Source organism: Calidris pugnax, unplaced genomic scaffold, assembly GCF_001431845.1.
Source record: "Calidris pugnax isolate Ruff unplaced genomic scaffold, ASM143184v1 scaffold1, whole genome shotgun sequence".
NCBI lineage: Eukaryota > Metazoa > Chordata > Aves > Charadriiformes > Scolopacidae > Calidris > Calidris pugnax.
Genome location: NW_015090800.1, coordinates 7,587,794 through 7,609,935, shown reverse-complemented (window position 1 = coordinate 7,609,935; position 22,142 = coordinate 7,587,794). Strand labels below are relative to the sequence as shown.

At 40.7% G+C, this 22,142-nt stretch overlaps 1 protein-coding gene across 2 annotated transcripts in view; it reads left to right on the top strand.

The window, feature by feature from the left end:
* Positions 1–40: 40 nt before the first annotated feature.
* The window catches only part of SYT10 (synaptotagmin 10), a 36,212-nt gene continuing 14,110 nt past the window's right edge, over positions 41–22,142 (top strand). The window contains exons 1-3 of one of the 2 annotated variants that reach the window (XM_014937218.1): positions 41–191; positions 12,441–12,798; positions 18,588–19,152. In XM_014937218.1, coding sequence (XP_014792704.1) covers positions 41–191; positions 12,441–12,798; positions 18,588–19,152 — 1,074 coding nt within the window. Of the gene's footprint in view, positions 192–535; positions 784–12,440; positions 12,799–18,587; positions 19,153–22,142 lie in introns of those variants that run through there. The other variant, XM_014937219.1, reaches the window with a different exon arrangement.

The following is a 22,142-nucleotide window of genomic DNA, read 5'->3' as shown; positions in this document are numbered from 1 at the left end:
CCGGCCATGGCTTAGAGGGAAACCGGGGCCGGGGCAGAAGATGAGTTTCCCCGCGGAGGACGGCGTGGGCAGCCTCTGCCATAAAGCGCTGCAGATCATCTCGGAGCTGTGCCTGGGCGGGCAGGTGGAGAGGGAGAAGTGCGCCGGCATCTTCCCCCTGGAGACCGCCCGTCAGGGCATCGGCGGCACAGGTACCGGGTACCGGACCCTCCGCACCGCCTCCCGCCGCTCCCCGTCCCGCATCCGCCGCCGCGGGGCGGGCAGCTCCGGCGTGGGCGGCCGGAGAGCGCAACTTTTTTCTTTTGCTTTCCCGGCGTGCGGAGGGGGCGGAAGGTGGAGGGGGGGGAGGGATGGGGACACACGACAGTCACACAACCCGCTTTCAAATCGTCTCGCAGCCCGCGGAGGCTCCCGCGCTTGGGAAGCGGCGAGGGAAGCGTGGCGGAGGTTGGGGGGTGGGGGGGATGGATGGATGGATGGATGGATGGATGGCCGCCGCGGGGGTCATCCCCCGCACCTCGGGGGAAAGGTGGGGACGGGGAGCGAGGAGAGGCGCCCGAGGGAGACGACGGATCGCCGGGGACGGCCCCCGTCCCCCCCCTCCCAGCTCCCTCGTCCGCCGCTCCGCTTCTCTAAGGTTTTCCCCGCGAGTGGGACTTTCCCTTTCGTGCAAACTGTGGGATGTGTCTGCGTGGCCGTGGGGCGGAGGGCAGCGTTTGATGCTCTCGTCACGGGTGGGCAGCGGTTCCGCGCGGGGGTTTGCGCGCCATCGCCCTCTTCTAGGTTGGAAGGGACCTTAAAGATCATCTTGTCCGTCTCTCTCTCTCCGTCCCAGCCGTCCTTCAGGGTTCCGCGTGTGGTGCCGGCGGCGCAGGTTGCGCGGGGGGAGCGGCGATGGGACGAGGAATGGGGGGGGGACTTGGGGCAGGACCGCTCGACGGGGCGGGCAGGAGGGTGACCGCCACAGCCTCGGGGGCAGCCCCGGTTTAGGGGACAGCTCGCCAAGCCGCGGCTCGGAGTAGCCCCGGGATGAAAGTTGACCGAGCCCCCGGCGCTGTCGGAGCGGGGTTTGAGATATTTTACATCCCCGCCCTCGGTCGAGGGGGGCGGCAGGAGAGCTCTGCCAGCCGGTGGGACCCTGTAGAGTCGGGGTGGGACCCTGTAGACTCGTCCAGGAAAATTTGGGGGGGCGGAGAGGTGGAGGAGGGAGTTCGGGTTATTTAAATATTCCGATTTTGAGTCCTAACGGTGGTGTCTGAGGTCACTGATGTCTGGATCTTTCGGAACCGGCTCCGCGCCTTTGCGTTATTCTGGACGGTACACGCGGGACCCCTTGTTTTCCCTGGGATTTATTTTTGGGACGGGGCTTGAAAATTAATCCAAGGTCTGCGCTTAGTCCCTGCCAGAAGGGCATTCCGATTGTGCAAATGGACAGCTAGCGTTATGGCCAACAAATAACAAGCGTAGAGTGCAAATTAAAGAAATTAACACCAAGCCATGAAAAGCAGCAGGTCCTCAGCATGTGCCCCAGCTGCGCTGTAGCCACCGCCGCAGCTGTTACTTTGGTTTTTTTTTCTTTCCTTCTAATGCCCACCGATTTTACTGCAAATTCGGGGTTATTTGTAGTATCTCAGAACAAAAAAAAAACCCCACCACCCTGTTGTCTGAAAGAGAAGCTGTTCTTCTTTCGGGCCCCGGCACTTGTGGCACGGTTCTCCCGGGGCTTTGCGCTTGAGGCGAGCACTGATTTTCCAGCCGGTGAAGGCGGACACGTCCCGCAGTGGGGCGGGGACCGGGGGGACACGGGGGACAGGGGACCGGGGACGACCCTGCCCAACTCGACCCGACCCGACCCCTCCCGGGGGAGTTTAGTCGGCAGCGGGGATTGCGGGGGTCGTAGCGGAGAGGGGAGGGGTCCACCAGCACGGGTGGTGGATTATTTGTGCTTTGTAAACGCTAATTACCGTGTTCTGATCGCACACCGTGTTAATTGTCTTGGTCTGAAGGGTAGAAGGTTGCGTGAAAATAGGGAGCTTGGGAAATTTGGCTCTGAAGCGGTTAGTTCCTCTCTCTGATTTTTAGGGAGTACAGCACGGGGGAGTCAGGTGCCATGTAAAAACAAAGTTGATGTGTAAACAGGTGGGATCTGAAGGATACAAAAATGCCACAGAAGGTAAACCAAGGTTTGCTGTTTGGAAAATGTGACTCTTTCAACACATGCCTTGATACTGTGTTATGTACAGTAGTAGCAGCTTCTTTTTGGGCATTTCTTCCAAGTCAACAATCTTCCTGTTTTTTCATTTGCAAATCCTAACTAAATTGCAATTTTTTGATCAAAAAAAATCCCTGATATTTAACAGATCAGAAGCTTAAACTACTGGTTTCCACACCTCAGCTGAGTTCCTAAATCTCACTTTTTTTCTCCTTGAAAATAAACCATTATTAGATAATGGGTGTCAACTTAATTGGCACAAGTATTAAATTAAACATTAATAACACTGCCAGTGTGCATATATTAATGCTTTCTGGCTCCAGAGGAGGAACAGACACACTGTTGTTGTTGATAATTGACAACACTTTAATATGTAAACACTTGGATAAGCAAGACATAAATATCACTCACATGAATTTTATGAACTGCAAGATTGTAAATACAGTGTCTAGGCTGAGAGAAATGTTGTCATTGAAAGGTGAATCATGCCATCTCATCTGCTCTTCAAATGCACATAGAGTTCCATGTCATCTCTATGGATAAAGTTAGTGTTGTCCACAGTCTTGAACATCCCAAGTTCCTACTCATTAAAGGTAGAAACATTAAGTATTCTCCGTCATCATTCTGAGAATGAAGCCATAAATGTTTCTGTTTTCCTAAACTGTCTCATATACAGGGTGGTGGCATTTGGCATGAGAGTCTGTATCATGTAGCCATATCCTTCTGTGGCTGAGGAAATTCTGCACAGTTGTGGTGTCATGCAGTTGTAGCTGTATAGGAGTGGGGTATAGGAATGGCTAAATTAGCCCGATCAGTTTTGCTGTATCTCCTAAACGATGATACAGGAAGCACTTTCCCAGTGTATGCCCACGCTGGGTGATACCCACCATGGAACCAGTTCAGTTCTTTGCTGTCTGGGGCTCCAGTGTGTTGGGAATTAGCTCCTGCAACAAGCACTGAAGTGCGTGGAGAAAAAACTACTATATTAAGAGTAAGAAGATACTTGAGTTGTCAACAGGACTGCTGGAAGGTGTGGAGAAGATAAAGGACTGTGAGAGGGTTCTTACAGAATAATGGTTTATTATTGTATTTTGTTATGTTATAGAACCACAGTTCAGCTTGCAATAAAAATCCAAAAAGCAAATAGTCCAGGAGACGGTACAAAGAGGAGAGAAAAGAAAATAATAGTTACTTATATAGGGATAATGTATTGTCTCTTTAAATGGTGGGTTCATTCCGTTTTCCTAGTTTAAAAAAGAAGACACCTAAAACTGCCACAAAGATAGCAGAAGTGAAAATCACTGATGAGATTTCATTGAAGGAGAAAAGGCTAAAAGATGAGGAGGCCCATATTTGGAAAGGAAATAATAGAGCAGGAAACATTTCAGAAAGTAGAAGAATAGATAGTGGAAAGGAAGGCAGACCGTTTCTGTTTAATACAAGAATAAAAACATGCTCTGGAAGTTGAAAACATTAAAAAAGGCAACGAGAACTGCTGTGATACTGTTGTGTTGGCAGGTGTGACGGTTCCTTTCTGTTCAGCTAGACTGTGAAAAGCAGCCAAGCTTCTCCGAGGAATCAGCTACTTGAGACAGAAGATACACCACCCAATCACAGCAAAATATGAGACAATATTGACCTCGTGACCCAAGAAGTTTCACTGGCAAGTGGAGAGGCTGGGTACTGATTTTTTTGATAGTGTAGGTGTCTAGGTATGGGAAAGCAGCATAGCAAGGGTAACCGAATCAAACATGAAGGAGAGCCAGAGACACAGCCAGAACAAAAGATGGAGATGGCTTTGGGAAAGCAAAGTACAACAAAATGAGGCAACAAAGCAGAAGGGAGAGTTATTCAGGTTTGCTGCTAAAAAAAAACAACCCAACTTTTATGTGTTTGACTCCTCTTATTCTCAGAGAAATAAAAGTTTGGATATTCTTTGTAGACAAACAGGATTACATCAAAGAAATGACTGATTCTTCAATAGTTTTTTCCTCTCAGTGACACCACCACCACCTTAGGACCCTCAATTACTACTCGCTGCTTGGGTCAAGAAGGGGTAATCATATTTAGTGTAATGGGTAATTAATCTATGGAACTCATAGCGAAGAATCTTAGTGAGATAAATAATTTTGTAAATTTCTAGGAGCTGTAGACAATTAGTGATGATACGACATCTGCTGTTATATTTTCTGCCCTGGTAATTACAAGGACTATTAATTCTCTCATCTCAGGGGAAATGCTCAAGAGAAAAGATTAGGAAGCTGTTTACGTTTATGGTACCTTTATATAGTTAGATGACTATGTGAGCTTTCTTCTGAAGGGTATAACATTTTTGACAAAACGCTGAATTAGTTGCGCCACTTTTCTGGTTGTTTTTTTGTTGTTTATTTTTTTACACCTCCTTTATTTGCAGTAGATTTGAACAAAATGATTAAGATGTTTGTCAACTAATAGGAAGAGTTCATGTGGAAAATAAATGAGAGCTGGATGTGTGGGATTGCATCTAACAAAATTTATCTCTAATCCAAGTAAATTATTTTCCAGAAGTATCCAAAATTCATATATGCAGCTTGGTTATACCTTTATTTTGACTCAGGTTGTCTGATTAATAAAGGGCTCTAATTCGTTTTTGCCAGTTAAGCATCCCTCCTCATTTTCAAAGGAACCAAGCACATCAAAGTCCCAGTTGGGAGCATTTCTGAAGGTTAAGCCAATTGCATGGAGTGTAATGAGGGGAGCTTTGGCATCCAGCTCTAGGGACACATGTTTAAAATTCATTGCATGTTCTCTGTAAATGGTGGGCACTTTCTGCTGTCTTTGCATTCTTTTAGGCCTGCTGGTCCTGCAGAACTTCACTATCTCATTATCAGTTCTCATGGGGAACCGATGTTTATAGCAGAGCTGGGAACCCAGTTGCTTCTCTGCCAGGAGGGCATATTTTAGCCATCTAGAGAGTTCTAGAGAGTGATGTTCGCTTGTCAGACAGTGATTTTTTTTTAAGTTGACCGTGCAAAGAGTCTCAGCTTCTACAGGATTGTTTTTTATTTGTCTAAATATTCTACTCATAACTATTCCGTTACCATACCAAGTTTAACCTGCCAACTTTGCAACCCTACCCTTGATCAACAGTTTACTGTAGAGGTGTAGAGAGAGTAGGAAAACACTGAAGTATCCTGCACGTGGCCATTCTGTAATGTAGTCTTGCTCTTCCCTGAAGAGCACTGTCATGGGTCCTGCTGCTGTTGTTGGCATGAGTCTCCCATTGGCACGCGTGCTCACACACACACACACTTAGAGGGGAGAAAAAGCAGATTTACCCCATAGTGTGCTTGCAAGTTCTTCTCAGCTGTGCCAGAGAAAGCATGAAGGGGACCAGGAATGGCTTGAATGAATGTGAAGACTACTGTCATCAGTGCAGGACTGTCACACAAGAGAGGAACATTTTTCTTCATGAGAAAGTAACTGTTGTGTGAAACAATCGAGCATTCTGTTACAGAGAAATGTGATAAAATTAAATAATAAGCATTTGAACAGTTAACAGACCGATCAAATTATTTATGATACAGCTCATCACCTGGTCAGAACAAAGTTATTACCAGAGGGAAATAAGGGTTTGGGAGAAAATCTTGCAGGGTTACTGAAAAATATGCTTTCCAAAATCAGTGTTAACAAGCTGTGAAAACCAGAAATGCATCTAGTTCAGCAGCGTAAAGGTAGAACAGAGAGGTAATCGTACCACAGGGGCCAGATTTATTTGCAGTAAATGGGAAGGCAGTCACAACAATGCAGAAGTACTCAACAAGCAGAGCAGTGGTGAAACACAGTAAAAGCAAGAGCTTTACAGAATAATCTTCCACCATACAAGTTTTGCAAAGAAATAAATATGAAAAATACAGAGAAGTTTATAACAGCTGGAGGACAAATCTGTAATGATGAGGATGAAGAGACACAGTGTTTTACTGGTTTTCATCATCTGTGTGAGATGTTCATTATATAATGCTGGGTAAGAGTAAACATAACCATGACAATTCAGAAAAGGCACTTGAGCTGTGTGAACCTTATTACAGCTATAGTATGCTTATGATTAATGGCAGTTCAGTGGGTTTATGATGTGTTTTCATTTCATTTTCTTGTCTGAAAGAAGATAATGAGGTGTTCTGGCAGATGCTTACAGAGACATCCTTGCAAGTGTGAGAGCAGCATGGGACCAAGCCCAAAGCTGGTTTTTTGTTTGATGGAAGGCAAGGGGGGTAGATGTGGGTTGAGCAGAGATGGGAGTTGCCTCCTTTTGAGATTGAGAGTTAACAAGTAGAAAAGTAGGTAGGCCAGAAAAAGCCTTGGAAGTGGAGGCAAATAGTTTACACTTGGTGTGTTGTAGAGGAGAGGCCAGTGCAATATCTTTTGCTTCCTACGCTGCAGGCAAAACATAATGACACAGTCAGGCAAAAGTGAGAGCCATCTTCTCTGGTCACATGCAGCACACAAATCATGTACTGAGGCTCATGAATACACCACTGTTGTGGCAAATTCCTTCTGATTTCTGGAAAAGAGAAGGTAGTGTGGACTAGAAGGCTAATAGTTTTGGGAAATACCCTGTATCTGCTGTATGTCACATAATCTAAAGTCCTGTACATGGAGTTTGAAATGGCAAAAGAGCATCTTCCACTTATGGTTGGACAGACATAGATTATCAGATGCATTAATAAATAATATAACCTAGATAAAAGACAAGAGATTAATACTTTTATGAGGTGTAAAGATGTAGTAAATCACAGTGATACCTGACTCCATTTAAATCCCTTTCTTTCAAGAACTGTGCTACCATAGAGCTCTGTTAGCATTAAGAAGTGATACACCAGCCAGTAGATGGTGACGGCTGCTTTGAACAGATTCAGACATCAGACTGAGTTAACAGCATAGGAGGGATCACATTCTCAGTAGGGCTAGAGTCAAAAGATTCGAGGAAGATCTTCAAAGTATGTTTCTCCATGAGAACAGCAGAGAAGATCACATGTAGGCTTTTAAGTGAAAGGCTATTTTTGCAGTTTGAAATTTAAGCTGGGTGTTTTGACAGGTTCAGGTTATGAGAGAAAATACAAGACTCTACACCTGCCACTTTCTGAGGCACGCTAAAGCACTACATCCCCATCTGCAGGGATCTGGATGAAGCAGAGGTAATTGTGGAAGATCCGCTACTGCTGAATAAAAATGAACACCAGCAACTCTTTATGTTCTTCAAATTTCCCCAAGGAAAACTGAAGATCAGAAATGATGGGTTGGACCAACTAGTTTATATACATGGGGATAAGGGAGATTTATCGGACCCAGACCTTTTATAATTAATAAAGCTCCTGCTTCCCTCCAAATCCTAGAAAATCAGAGACATATTAATTTATCTGATTGAGCTGACTCCTGATATTCCAGATGCAAGAGTTCCCTTTAGAGTGGTCGCTATGGAAAGAGTGAAGTTCCTCATGGCTGATGAACAAGAGAACAAATTTAGAGTTAAAGAAACGTATGTTTGAGAAAAGTTACAGAGACATCATGTTTTCAATGCTTAAGAGAACCAAGATCAGATCTAGACAAAGAGGTGGGTCAAAGGAGAATATAACCCATTTCTTCTGCAGGCATTCCTTTCCCCCAGTTGCTTTGCTGGCAAGAGTACTTTTTCTTCAGCATGGTCCACATCAGAGACATGCCTGCCCCTTATACACATGGGCAGCTGTGTCATGGCACTGTCTGGCCTCTCTCTCCATTCAAGCCCATAGGTTCATGGAGTATGTTTTTCCAAAGTTAAGCATCAAGAGATCTATGCTATGAGGGCACTGACAAAAATGTAAATGAACTTAATTTGGTTTGGAGATGGAAAGTCTGCCAATGTGCATGTTTGCAAATGGATTCATGGGCAGAACTTTTCTGAGGCAGGTTTCAAACAACAGATTGTTGGAAGCCATGAAGTACAGAAACTATTGCTCAAAACATTCCCTACTATTCAGAAGAAAGATGGGGATGTTTCTGGTGTACTTGCTTAATATGAAAGATGGGCTATTGAGGAGACTCTTATGGTGGAAATGTTTTTATGGATATTTATTTAAAAATGCAGAGATATTTTGAAGTAAATAGAATTCACACACTTCCCAAATAGACATGCCTTTCTCAAATAAGAAATATAAAATTGTCCAAAATTCCGTATCTTAAAAGAGTAGTTTTAATTTGAAAATCATGAGGAAACAGGATGCTTTCCTTCAGTTATGAAATTGTATCAAGACTATGAAGATAACATTAAGGACAGAGGTCAGTAAAGGAAAATCACCAGGAGTGAAATGTTGACTCCACTGAAGTCAGTGTGAGATTTCCCAGTGATCAGAAGTGGGTGTGTTTAGAAAGCAGATTTTCTTCACATTCCCAAGATAACCCAGCATGTGAACAGGAATGGCATAATTCTGCATGATCAGATGAATATTGAGAAAGGTGTCCTGTTCTGTGCAAGCGTGTAGCATTGAAAACAAACTGCAACTATGAGTTGAGAAAAAGTTGTCAAACAACTGCTTGTAGTTTGAGATAATTTTTCTCTTCCTTCATATCAGTGAGAACGTTGTTTATCATGGTAGCAATTAACGTTGCCCCAGCAGAGTGAGTGTATCTCCTTCTGCCTCTAAAAACTTAGGCAATCTTTGAATTTGCCACCTGTTCTGCATCTTTAAATAACACTCACATATGTGAAGTGCAACCCTGGTCTGATGACACATCCATTCTTCAGTACCCATGAAGAATCTCCTAGTCTGCAGAACTGTCTTTTAATTCTTAAACCAAACTTCCCATAAAAAGGTGATACAAGGGACATATCCAGTCCAACATGCAAAGGGGCTGGAAAGCTCAATTTGTCTGCTCTTCTACAGATGATGTCAGTCTTCACATAACAGCAAATCTCTCGTGATTGCTCAATCAAGTGATTGTCACAAGTGATGAAATTAAACAGTATGCTTTTTATTTCAATTTATATGGCATATTGATTGCTTTTCAGCAATTATGGCAGTAAATGTAATTAAAGTATTTTTTTTATAATGAAGTATTTTTTGTTCAAATTCCTGACAGTTAAAATATTTCATGTTTCTGTTTAAGAATTTGTTGTATTATGAAGTACAGTATGTGAGGCTGTTTAATTTGATAGTAAAATAGCAAAAATGGAAATGATAATTTGTACAACTGCTTGTAGAACTAGCCTCTACATCTTTTCTCTGCTATTGAGACTTCAGATGTTTCATGTGATTTTTTAGGGCTATAAAACATAACATTTTCTGTAAAGATTTGCGACTGACTTAGAATTTGAAATAGTTTAATGGAAATATAGAAAAAAAGCTTAGAGAAAGTTGAAGTACAGGAGTAGGTGTTGAAAAGAGACACCAAGTTATTTGAAGGCTTGAAAAATGTCTTGCAGTGAAAAACTTAAAATAGGATTGGCTAGAAATACTTTGATGGAATGTTTTTCAGCTGATAGTATCTATTCATCAAATTGAAACTCTGCTGGAAAGGATCAATTGGTATTGAAATGTTTCCAGCAGTTTCAAAGTTGTTAAAACATCCTGTTTCAACGTTTTCTAAATGAAAAAAATAATATAATTTTCAGTTCTAAAAGCTTTCCTCTCAAAATGTAACCTAATTATGGCAACCATCTATAAACTGAGCTGGAAATACTGCAAATGACCCAAAACTGAATTGCTTTTTGTTTCTTTTTTTTTTTTTTAAAATTTCTGATACATATTTTCAAGGGTTCTACTTTTTGTCAAGCTTTGAGAATGGAAAAATATTTTGTTCGACTTGATTGAAAATCCAGGATCAGTTTATCAAGAAAGTTCCTTCAGTGGAGCATACCTCTGTATTCATATATTAAATTCACTTAAAACCATTCCCTAGGACTGAGGCCAACTCACCTGTAACAGCCCCTCTCCATGCTAGTAAAGACTGTCATCTGCTGAAACAGAAGAGATGCATCCAAACCGCCTTTTAAGAATGATGATTGCCCTGCTCTAATTCCTGATCCCAGCCCAGGAATTGGCTAGGAGGGTATGAACTGGCCCAGTCTAAAATCATTCCAGGGACTGGTATAGGCAATTGAGTTTCAAGCCCTGGGTTAGTTTTTTTAGTTTTTAGTTTGTTTGTATTTTGTGTAGGCATGTCTTCTGAAGCATATCGTATCTTTTAATCTCATGCAAAGACAAGAAAGAAGCAATGGCTGTAAATTAGAACTACAAAAGTACAAATCAGAAATACAAATTTTAAACAAAGTGATTAACCATTGAAACATGCAGTAAACTCAACATCTCTTAATGTCTTGTCAAGATTGGACAGTCTGCTGCAGAACATGCACAAGCCAAGTAAAAATTACTGGGCTCGGGAAGGATATCAGAGTAAACAGCAGATTAAACCAAATAGCCTAATAATCCCTACTGGGGATAAATTACCTAGAAAAATGGTATGCAAAAGTATTGTTTGCTTCTTGTATTACATTATTATTAGAAATAATTATGCATCCATTCATTTTATGGAAACATTGTAAATGAGAATTTGCCGTGTGAATTTCTCATTAAGCTGACGTGCATATTCCAAGGGCTACATTTTGACATTTAACTATGGGCAGAAAAGGGGGGCACCTTTCTCAGCATTGTCAGGAAACGGTCAGGGCAGCATATTTCTGTTCAAGGCAGGGCAGCAGTTTGTGCCCAACTGTTTAAATCAAGAAGCACATCCTCTGCCAATTGCCCCATGACACTGGCCAGGATATATATGAAGTAAGGTTGAGCAGGACTGTATCTATTAAATCTCCAGACTGCAAACATTCTTAATTTGCTTTTGCTATTCTCACACATTTTCCTGTTGAATGTACTTTAAGCTCAGTGATTGTTATTGACATATATATCTGGATATTATATATTCATAAAGAAAATATTCCCAAATTTTCTGCTGGAAACTTCATCTCTTAAAGGGACCTGTGAGTTACATACAGTTCCACGGAGCTAATACATACCTAGAGGACTATTTTTCTTCCTGTCATCCTCTACAAAAAATATGTTCAAACTCTTGTTGGACTTTTCCACTGGTTCAGTTTAGTAGTCAGCAGCCTGGAGCTATGGATACAAAACATTGGCTGTTAAACTGTCAAAACTTGTTGTAACAAGCAGCAGCAGCCATTGCTTGAGGGACATTTTAGCAGGGTTTACTGAATACTTTTAAAGCATACAAAAGGTTCTTTTCAAAAGGAAAGGGATCTTTTTAGTTATATTTTATAATATTACATGATACTGGAAAAATCAAACTGAAACATGTCACATAGAATAAAACTCCTAATTAGGGCTCCACTGTCATTTCTGGTGATCCACCATCTCCTAAAATACAAGTACGTTCACATAATTTCGTTGGTATGAAATCTGTTCCCGTATCTTTGTCCGTGCTATTGGATATGCTAACTGATTGTGGCAGAAAAAGTCAAATACAGGGCAGCAGTCAAATACATAGCCAAGTGTCTCTTACTATGGTCTCTGTACAACTCAGGGCATTGTATAGTGAAGCCAGCTGCATTTTCAAAGCAGAATTTTAGATACTAATGTATATGTACTGTCTTGGTCTAACACAGTCTTGGTCCAGAGTTTAAGGTTTAACTCTAGAAATTTCTTATATGTGACAGAATATATCCTATCCCTATTCATGCCACTTAAATGTTAAGTTTTAACATGTTTCTGAAGCGGTTAGCACATAGAGTTAAAAGTTTGGCAAGCCTTCTTGAAATGCGTGTATGGGCCTGGAGGTTTAGAACTGGTCTGTCTTCACGTGCACTTACAGAAAATGTTGACTGGGTTTTAACTTTTTGAGCAAAATGTGGTCCTGAGCAGGCACCCTTTGACAGCAAAGGGTAGGTGTATTTGGGACCATTTGGGTAGTCCCTTACTTCCTGAGAAGTCTGACTGAGTGCATGGCTCGTGATACAGATACTGGTCCCTGGCCTGAACGACAATTAATGGGTTATTTGTGAAGTAGATGTTAGAGTATGATAACATTTTAAAGGTAGAGGCTTAGATATCAATAAAGAAAAAAGCAAACGTTAAATAGGATTTCAAAGCTCTATGCAAGTTAATGATCAAAATGCTTCTATCTCCTTACCTGTGTAATTTTATTATTTTTTTTCTCTCCATGTTTTTCTGTCATGATGATCTTTGTTTCTAATTCCTTGCAGACATCTCAGTCAGTTTGTTAGCAGTAGTCGTCAGCTTCTGCGGGCTCGCCTTGCTGGTAGTCTCACTTTTTGTCTTTTGGAAGTTGTGTTGGCCCTGCTGGAGAAGTAAACCTCTCACTTCCAATGCCAGCAATGTCCCTCAGAGCAACTCCAGTGCTCCTACGGAGGTTTTTGAGACCAGTGAGAAAAAGGAAGTTAAAGAAAATGGGAAACCTACCACGAAGGTACTTGAAGCTGCGTTGAAAATTAGCCACACTTCACCTGATATACCAGCAGAGGTCCAGAACGCGCTGAAAGAGCATCTGATCAGACATGCACGCATGCAGAGGCAGATCACTGAGCCCACATCCTCATCAAGGTAAGTCAGGGGCACTCGCGTTTGTGGCACGTTTCCCGGGAACAGGTAGAGCCAGAGCACTCCGCTGAAAATTTCCAGGTTCCTGGTTTATTCCCTGACTTCTTAGCAGCAATGGGTGGAAGAGCAGTCACGTGAAGGCAAGTCTCAGTGTCCTTTTGAACAGAATATTCTGAAACATATGGTGTGCCTTCAGTTATATCATTAATTTAACATACGAAGATTAAATCTATGTCTTCTGCTACTTTGTAAATACATATGTTGCTACTTTAAACATTTCCATTTTAGGTTTTGTGTATAGGAAAATCTATTTTGATGTTATTTTTTTAAACTACTGCAAGTCTGGCTTTTGACAGAGCTATTTTTGTAGATACAGCAGTTGCTTTTGCAGATGAAAGTTTTCCCCTCCACCAAATAAATGACAGATTTGTTGTTGATGGCACATTTCTTTAAGACGTGGTTTGCCACTTCTCAAGGATCCACATTCCAGTCTAAGAATGTGGATCCTTATGGACTGAACTTAAAGCAGTACAGATTTTATATAGATCCTTAAATAAATGACAAGCATGTGGTGCTGCTGAAGTGATTTCTTCTTTATTAAAGTGGAGGACACAAACTTTTATTCTGTCTCAGGTGAAGATATTTGCAGTGACCTATAGTTTCAAACAAGGTTTTCTTCGAATACTGTCAACAAATTTAATGCACGGAAAACAAATAACGAACTGCAAAGATCACTATCTACACTAGAAATAAAAGAGAAGAAATGTTTTGTAGACAAAGAATGGGAAAATGAAGGCTAAAGAGGCACTTAAAGTGTTGCATAATGCCATAAGTAAGAACACAAATACTGTATAGGAAGTAGCTTTCCTTCAAGAAAACATTTGCTAAATGAACACATGCTACCAAAGAAGAAAAAAAAATAAAAGAGTTCATATTCACAATTATCACTGGAGGCACAAGACTGGAGAAGACACGTGCTTTACATTTAGTCATTTAGTGGGCACATACTTTACACACTTTGCTGGCCTTCTGTGAGTCCGTAAGACAGCGTTTTGCCAGCTCGGTGCCCTCATTGGGGTGGTGAGTGCTGAAGTGCTTTTTCCCAGCTACTCCAGCAGTGTGGAACAGCCAGCAGGCAACTACAGGAGGTTCCCAAAAATGAGAGCACTCCAGCCAGGGGAGGTCTAACTGACTTTAGCAGCTGAACCATCTTCTGAATTATGAGACTCTACAGCTGGCTTTAAGCCACATTGCCCTGGCTATGCCTGGCTCCAGCTACTGCCTCCGTCTGCTAAGAGAGGGAGCACAGTATCCAAGCCACTGTGAGGAACATTTCCAAAATACTGGGAAGACAACTTTGAAATTGTAACTGTTACTCTAAATGCAGAGGGACCAAAACTGATGCAGCTTGGCATGACAAGGGTGTTACACAACTCGCTGTTACCTAATAGGAAGAGTTTTATCCATCACGTACCAACAGGTAAATCTGTAGGTAATTAGACTGTCTGACTTTCTGAACAGACAGAAGAAATAGCTGGCTGGCAAATGGACTTGAATAGTCCCTGTGGTACTATAGGGGAAGAAAGAAGTTCCAGGGACATGATCCAGAGTTACTTCAGGCGGTGAAAGTATTCCCAGAAGCCTCTGGGGTGATTTGGACTGGGATCTAAATGCATATAAAATATCTGTGAAGCCAACAACAGTTTTACAAAATTAAAAACTGCCATCAATCCTATTCTTTCTGCACATTGGTAACTTTGTAAGGGTGCATTTTCTTTTTATCACCTTTAGATTAACAGCGTTAAATCTCTCCTGACAGGACAGTTCCTTTGTTTTGAGTTACCTTGGTTGTCCCACCTTAGCCAATGAATAGCAGGGTGTTTAAAGACATCACCTTCCTTCACAGTTTACTGAAAAACTTTGCACCCTTGCTACAAAACATGTTTAGAATGACATGTGTCTTAAAAGTTACCCAGAAATAGTCCTTTCTGTGTTTGTAAATGCGTTTTTTCTATACCTCTGCCTGCCTTAAGTGAGTTTAACCTTCCAAAAGCCCATATTAATTATTGCTGCCAAGAATGTCATGTATGAGATGAAGGCCAGATATTTAGACCAGCTTTCTGGATTACTCCTCCAGTGTGCTGCAGAATGTTGAATCACAGAAAGACTAAAAACTGTCCCTGATGTCCTTCATTGGGGACTTCTAAACAAAGGGGAGCTATTAAGAGGCACAGAGGTAGCATAACTTTCTCCTGCACCACCTTCAATGCAGCACTGCTTTGTTGTACTCAGGGGTCCTGAGAGACCCAAATGCACCATTTCCTAACTGTATTCCATTGACAAAGAACCTAACAGAAATGTTTGCCATCTGAATTGTCTTCTCTACGCTGATCTTGCCTGAGCTGGGGCAAAGAAAAGGATTGTAACCAGTTCTGTGATAATTTCTTGCAGCCATCAGCTCTTAATAAAAGAAATAGAATCATATTAAGTCATTGTAACTGAAGCATAAGGATGAGAAGAAGCCATTCAGAGCAATAATAAAATGTGCCTGATCACTTTTTATAGACTGTACATTTAACATGAAGACATGTAAGTGTAGGGAAATGAGGAATTTCTGCTTAATCAGAACTATATCATTTTCATAGTTCCTGATAATATGAGAAGATCTGCTTGTTAAAAAAAAATAAAATAAAAGCTCTTTAGTCCTTGATCCCAATTAACCAGTAAACTATGATAGGACAAGTCCTGCATCAGTGGTTTTCATTTACAAATATTTTTGCTCTGTGTTATTGAGAACCACTCTTCCAAGTACTTTGTGAAAGTTATTCTGCAATATAATTTATTGCTTCTATGATAATTCCTTCCCTCAGATGTTCACCTGTATTTTCAAAGGCCATACTTTTTGCTCTTTAGCATTAGGTTGGAGAGGAGCTTGTCATTCAGTTCTGCAAAGAAATGCCATTCCTGGATTTGCTCCAAAAGTTTGGTGTAATGTCATCAAGGAAAGGTAGTTCAGAGCCATCCCTCATAAATCTCAAGTCCTATCATAAATCAGCATCCTGTCCCTCTTTTTCATCTTACATTTGGCAATCTTACTGAATTAGAAATAAGCTTCATTTTATCATTATTCCTATGCAAGCACAATTTTATATTAGATATTTAAATACAGATTTACTGTCACTCAAAATGTATTTTTTTCTGAGTTATGGAAGACATGTCTATTATAGGAGTGCTACGTAAGGGGTTGAATTACCTGGATTTGCACACGTTAGTAACTTCGCAACATTTTCACAACCTGGTTGCCTGACATCCTTGTACTTCATTATCACAGTCATTAATTCCTTTGTTATTACAGAACAAAGGAAGATAAATATGTTGCCATGACAACAGTGAAGCATCTTAATAATTAACAAACCAATTAGCTATCTTGGTGAAATGCTGTGACTCAGAACAGATTCTAGGCGCTATGTAATTAGAACTTTGGCTTACGAGAGCAAAAGTGCTGTTGTTTCCCATGGGGAACAGCCATACAGCTGCACTGTTTTACTTAGTGACATCTCACAACAATGACTATGTTCTCTAGAAGTTCATGCCTGAAGTTCAAAACTTTTAAAGAAGGTCGGTACCTTAGAAGTCACAGATGTGGGGTTTATACGTTACTTTTACAAGCATTAACTCAGATCTTCATAAATGCAAGAGGAGTTGAGGAAAAGAGAATTTGTCATGTACCCACTCGAACTGGAAATGCCATGCAGTCAACTTCACTGTTTCCTCCGCATAGGTGGTTTTTCTCTACTGCTCATCTATGACAGGGTTTGAACATGATTATCAGGGCATCTCAGTACTAGAGCTGCAGGTGTGAGGAGCACTCAGGAAGGCCTACCTGCACAGGTTTTATTAGCACAGATAGAAGTAGCAGTAACACAGGTCTTCCTGGACTTCATTATGAGTCAAAGATACTAGAGAGCCAGTGCCTAAATTACTGCATGCCCAAACATTTATTGCCACTACCTTTTGGATGGATTTCAGTTCTTTTTCTGTGTTTAGCACACCTACAAGGCTGGACTTCGCTGAGGACAAAGGCACAAGGTCAGCCCTCAGACTCCCTGAGGGCAGTATTGTACTTTTCTGACTAGTTGGGGCCTTTTGACTCCTTAATCCCTCCCAATGTAGACATCATATGCTATGAAATGGGTTAGTTTTAACATTTAAGAGAAAAGAAAAGAAAATCTTTCAACTTGTTGGTAAAAAAGAAAGGTAGAATGTGTTATGAGAGGGGTGTATTGTTCGTCTAAATTTGAGATCAAAACACCTGGATTTTTTGGAGATACTTCAAATCTAGACTTTGAAGTTCTCCCTCTCCTATTCTTGTGTTATGATAGGACTGCTCCCTGCACCTACCAGTACTGAAACAGCCAAAAAGGGAAACGTTCTTGTCTATTATTTAATGGCTGCAGATTACCCTCTTGTACCTCTGCTCAGCTGAGCTGCAGTAGTTTTGTGCTTCATGCCTTCTGCAACCACTTCACTTACAGCAAAAATACAAATAATATCTATGAAATGAGTCCTGGTTGCTTTCAAATGGACAATTTGCATTTCTGATTTAAAGAAAGAAACACACAGCTGTGACACCTCTTGTTTTCAGAACACAACACTACAGGGAAACCAAGCAATAAGGCAAGGCTGCATTTGGCATTAATAAGCAATTGATTGCAAAAAGCAGAGGAAATTCTGACAATTAAATTGGTTTTTAATGGCATCTAAGTATGCTCACAGAAGGAGGTAGTGAGCTTTTCCAGTACAGATTGTTGGGGTAGTGAAGTACCAAGGAAATGGGAAAACGTCCAAAAAATAAACTGGACAGTGGGATCATCTGCTGATGCTTCATTCTATGAAGCTTCTCGACCCATGTTTTTTTTACTACTGTAAGGCTGTATGGCATACCAGGGGTTTGATTTCGGTCTTAGTAGGAAACGCACAAATTTCCATTGATGTTCATGAGTCAAGATAAGCCCATAAATACATATGCTTATGCAACACTCTATTCAGAATTACAGGGATTTAAGCATATTGTTTCTTGCTAGGAGTACAGGAATCTGCTTTCTAATACACCCCACAGCAGTGGGAGAACAGAAGGAAAAAAAAAAAACTGTAACAGCAAATGTTGACTAAAATTTTGAAGTGTGTTGTAACCAGAACAAAATGTTCCCAGCGTGACTGGAGCAGGCAGCCTGGACCTCAGTCTAGTGAATGCCAAGGGGCTGTATGTAAAATGTTGTAGGATGGCAAAGCACTATGCTGAAAACCTCCAGACATAGCTCTGCGTGGCCTTCTCAGGTGCCTTTCGCAGAGATCAGTGTGAAGCTTGGTGAATATTTAATTGGAAACCCACCAAGGAATGCCTCCAAAAATGAGGAAGTACTGATGACAATTCTGCAAGGGATTGTTTTTCTACCTGACTATACTTTACCCAGGCCATAGCAAAGTGGGATCAAACAATGTTGGAACTGTTAATTTGCTCTGCGAAAGTACCTGAGTTCAGTTTCAGCTGCATAACAGCCTGAAAACAATAAATATATGTATTGCAGGCCAAGTAGTTCATTCTGACTGATCATTTCCTCTCAAGGATGTTTTAAGTCTTGCAAAACATCGGGGGTTATTATTTTAAAATTATTTTAAAGTGATAAACCTTACTGATTTGATTTTCATGTATTTTCTACTTAGTAATCGACAAGTCTTTTCCTGGAGATAACCATGGCTCGTTTTGTGTGTGTGTATGTGTGTGTGTGCAGGCACAATTCTTTCAGGAGGCACTTGCCAAGGCAGATGCAAGTGTCCAGTGTTGATTTTAACATGGGGACAGATCCGATTTTGCAAAGGGGAGAGACGACGACCAGCATTGGGAGAATAAAACCCGAACTCTACAAACAGAAGTCTGTGGATTCTGATGGGCAACAAGAAGATGTGAAAACATGTGGAAAACTTAACTTTACTCTCCGGTATGATTATGAGAATGAACTTCTGGCTGTCACAATTGTCAAAGCCTTAGATCTGCCTGCTAAAGACTTCACAGGAACATCCGACCCCTACGTTAAGATTTATCTGCTTCCAGATAGGAAAAAGAAGTTTCAGACACGAGTTCACAGAAAGACATTAAATCCTGTCTTTGATGAAACCTTTCAGTTTCCTGTAGCCTATGATCAGCTCAGCAACAGGAAATTGCATTTCAGTGTTTATGATTTTGACAGATTTTCTAGACATGACATGATTGGGGAAGTTATTCTTGATAACCTTTTTGAAGTCTCAGATCTCTCCAGGGAAGCCAATGTATGGAAAGACATCCACTGTGCCACCACAGTAAGTAATGTGTTCCAAAAGCATTAACGTGGTATTTTCATTTCTCTTTTATAGTTTGTGGTAGAGCATCCTGTTTATCAGCAGAGTCTGGAAGGGGAAAAAAAAAAAAAAAAAAAAAAAAAAGAAGCTGTCAACATTTTCCTTTAAGTATACAAAATGTGATGCCTAGAAAGCTATAAGATTTAATTACTAAAAAATCTTCTGGGAACATACCGTCACCCTTATGGCTCACTGTGTAAATATAAATTAGGTTTACTGATTAAATAGTACATCATGAAAATCACTGCTTAACAAGAACAATTAACGTCTGTTAATTGTTAGAAAAATACCCTGTCTTTCAAAATTACCATTTATTAAGGAAGAGGGACTGTCCTGCTCTTATTAGCAGATTTTTTCATAGGTTGGATATCTTGTGAAGGAAGAGAGGCTAAAAATGCTTGAAGTCTAAAATGGTCTTTGCTGGCTGCCCTGTGCTTAGGATGCCCAGTAGATGTATCTGTGTTGCTGCTGATTACTAGCAAAACTCAAGAGACACAAGCAAGTAGAGTTAGGAAATGGAAGTTCTTTGTTTATTATTGCAAGCAATTAAAGGAAGCCTGTGCATGGATGACAGGCTACCAGCGGGAAAACCACCAGTTTCTAAACATTGTCCTTATTAACCTTGAAATCCAAACTCATCTTCCCTGGCTGGAATTTGGGAGGTGGTGGGGGGGGAAATTAAGAGGTGAGGTATGGGGTTTTTTTGTTTGTTTGTTTTTTAAAATACTATGCTATTTATACATAATTTCTCCCATCTTGTTCTGTGGATATATCCCAAACAGTCTGAGCCATCCCTGGGTTTGAGTATGGGTTGGACATCCACAGCGGGGATGAACTGAGGACAGAGCAGTACTAGATACTGCCTCAGTGACAGAAGCTTCATACCATGTTTTCAATAGAGCCAAAGACTTCCCATACCTCTTTTCCCAAATGTTTTTGTGCTGTTCATACCTGCTAGACACGGGAGTCTAAGGCTGTAGGACTAGGAGGACAAAGAGGACTGGCATTTTCTCACTGGTTTGAGCATAAGCAACATGTTTCCTAAGGAAGGAGAAATATTAGGGAGTGGAACATACTGAATGCAGTTTTTGAATGGGAGGTCACAAAACCAGCTATTTATTTTAACTGCTGGGTCTACCAAACTGATCTGAACAGCCACCAGCGCACCTACAGAAAACTGCATCTGTATATGCTTAGTTTGATCAAGTTCAGATTTCATGTAAATTTAAGAACTGTATTCTCAAGTTTAAAATTAAATCTTTGTTTAAGGTCTTGGAATAATAGCCCAGTAACAATTTTTGAAAATTTCTTCTAGGTTTGATATTGTCTTTAATCATTTAGTAATTATTTAAATCTTCACTGGTCCTTTGCAATAAGCTTGTGAGTGAGATTTTTAGCTGATAACTAGAATGGTTTCAGCAAATTAGAATCCCTGGACTGTTCATCACTGGTTTTGAGCAGATTGAAATGCCATATCAAATTATGCATTTGGGAGGGATACTAATATACATCTGGATGAAAATGGTTGCTAATCTTGGCACTGAATTCTACTTCAAGTTTCTTCCTCACTAAGGGTTAGTACATGCAGTTATAGTGCTTAATTCACCCTGCTGGTGTTTTACTATGTATGAAATTTAAGAAAAAGCATGAAGGTTTTGGATTTCAGCCTTTCAGCCAGTATACTTTACAGTATTCCGTGTGTCTGAATAAGTTGTCTCCACTTAAACCATTAACAATAAACACATAAAACTGAGATGTCTTCTAGTATTGGGTGACTGCATCATCTTTCACAACCCTTACACTGTCCTCAGAAAATCGTGTAAGAAACTGACTGAATTCATTTTTCCTGGCAAAATGAAACCCTCCTATAAGATGTCCTGTTACTATATGTGCAATGTGCTGCCTTGTGTTTTACTTCAGCTGTTTCATGTAGATTAAAATTGGTTAGTAACAAAGGTTTCTAGTTCTGCCACTTCAGAAACTGTAAGATAAGGGAGCCAATCCTGCACAGGAATAAACAATATATAAGATGTTAATCAATGGAGAATTACAGCTTTAAGCACAAGATCATCAAAATCACTAACTAGCAATTAAATAACTAACTAATGCTTGCCAGACTCAATTGGACTTGGATTAAGCTTTGGGAAAAAAAAAAAAAAAAAAAAGATCTAGCTAGTTCTACAGTTAGTGAAAAATAATTTTACTCCAGGCAAGCATGCTTTGGTGTTCATAAAGAATTTTTAAGAAACAAACTAGCTGTCTCGGTGGGAAGGTCCTTACTTACACAGTAGAGCACAGGAAACAAGATGCCATTCTGCAAATATATTTCTCTCATGCCTTTTTCTTCTTCACCTCTGCTCTGTTTTGTTGTATGTTCTGTGAAGTTTTTCAGCCTTTTGTTCAGACATCTTTCCTACACCCAGTGGTTTGCTGATGTTGTTGTTAAATGATAGATGGTAGAATATGGTAGAAGTGATAGAACAAAATATTGGTCCAGAACTGTAAAAACACAGCAGAAGTAGCCTCTCCACCACTTGAGTCTTTTACATCTCTTCCATAGCCAAGAATTTTCTATTCAGAAGGTAGACTGAGGGTATAAATAATTCCTATTACCTTCTCAGAAAGAGCCTATTTTTATGACACAAGGCTCTGCAGTCTTGAACACCAACTAGATAGATTCACCAAGGAAATGGACTGCAGCATTTTACCAGTGAAGAAAGTTACTGGAGGAGCCTGGGAAAATCTCTGCTGTGCACAGACTCTCTGTCAATAGTTAACATAGTTTTGAAAAGTTTCACTTGCACATCCATAAAGACTTTTTATTTGGTACAGGAAATACCCAGTCTGGGGAAAATCGGACTGGATGTTGCTCTGAGTACTTTTGGCCATAAAAGTAAATGACTCTGTGGGAATCTACATTTTGAATAATTTTTTTTTTTTTTTTTTTTTTT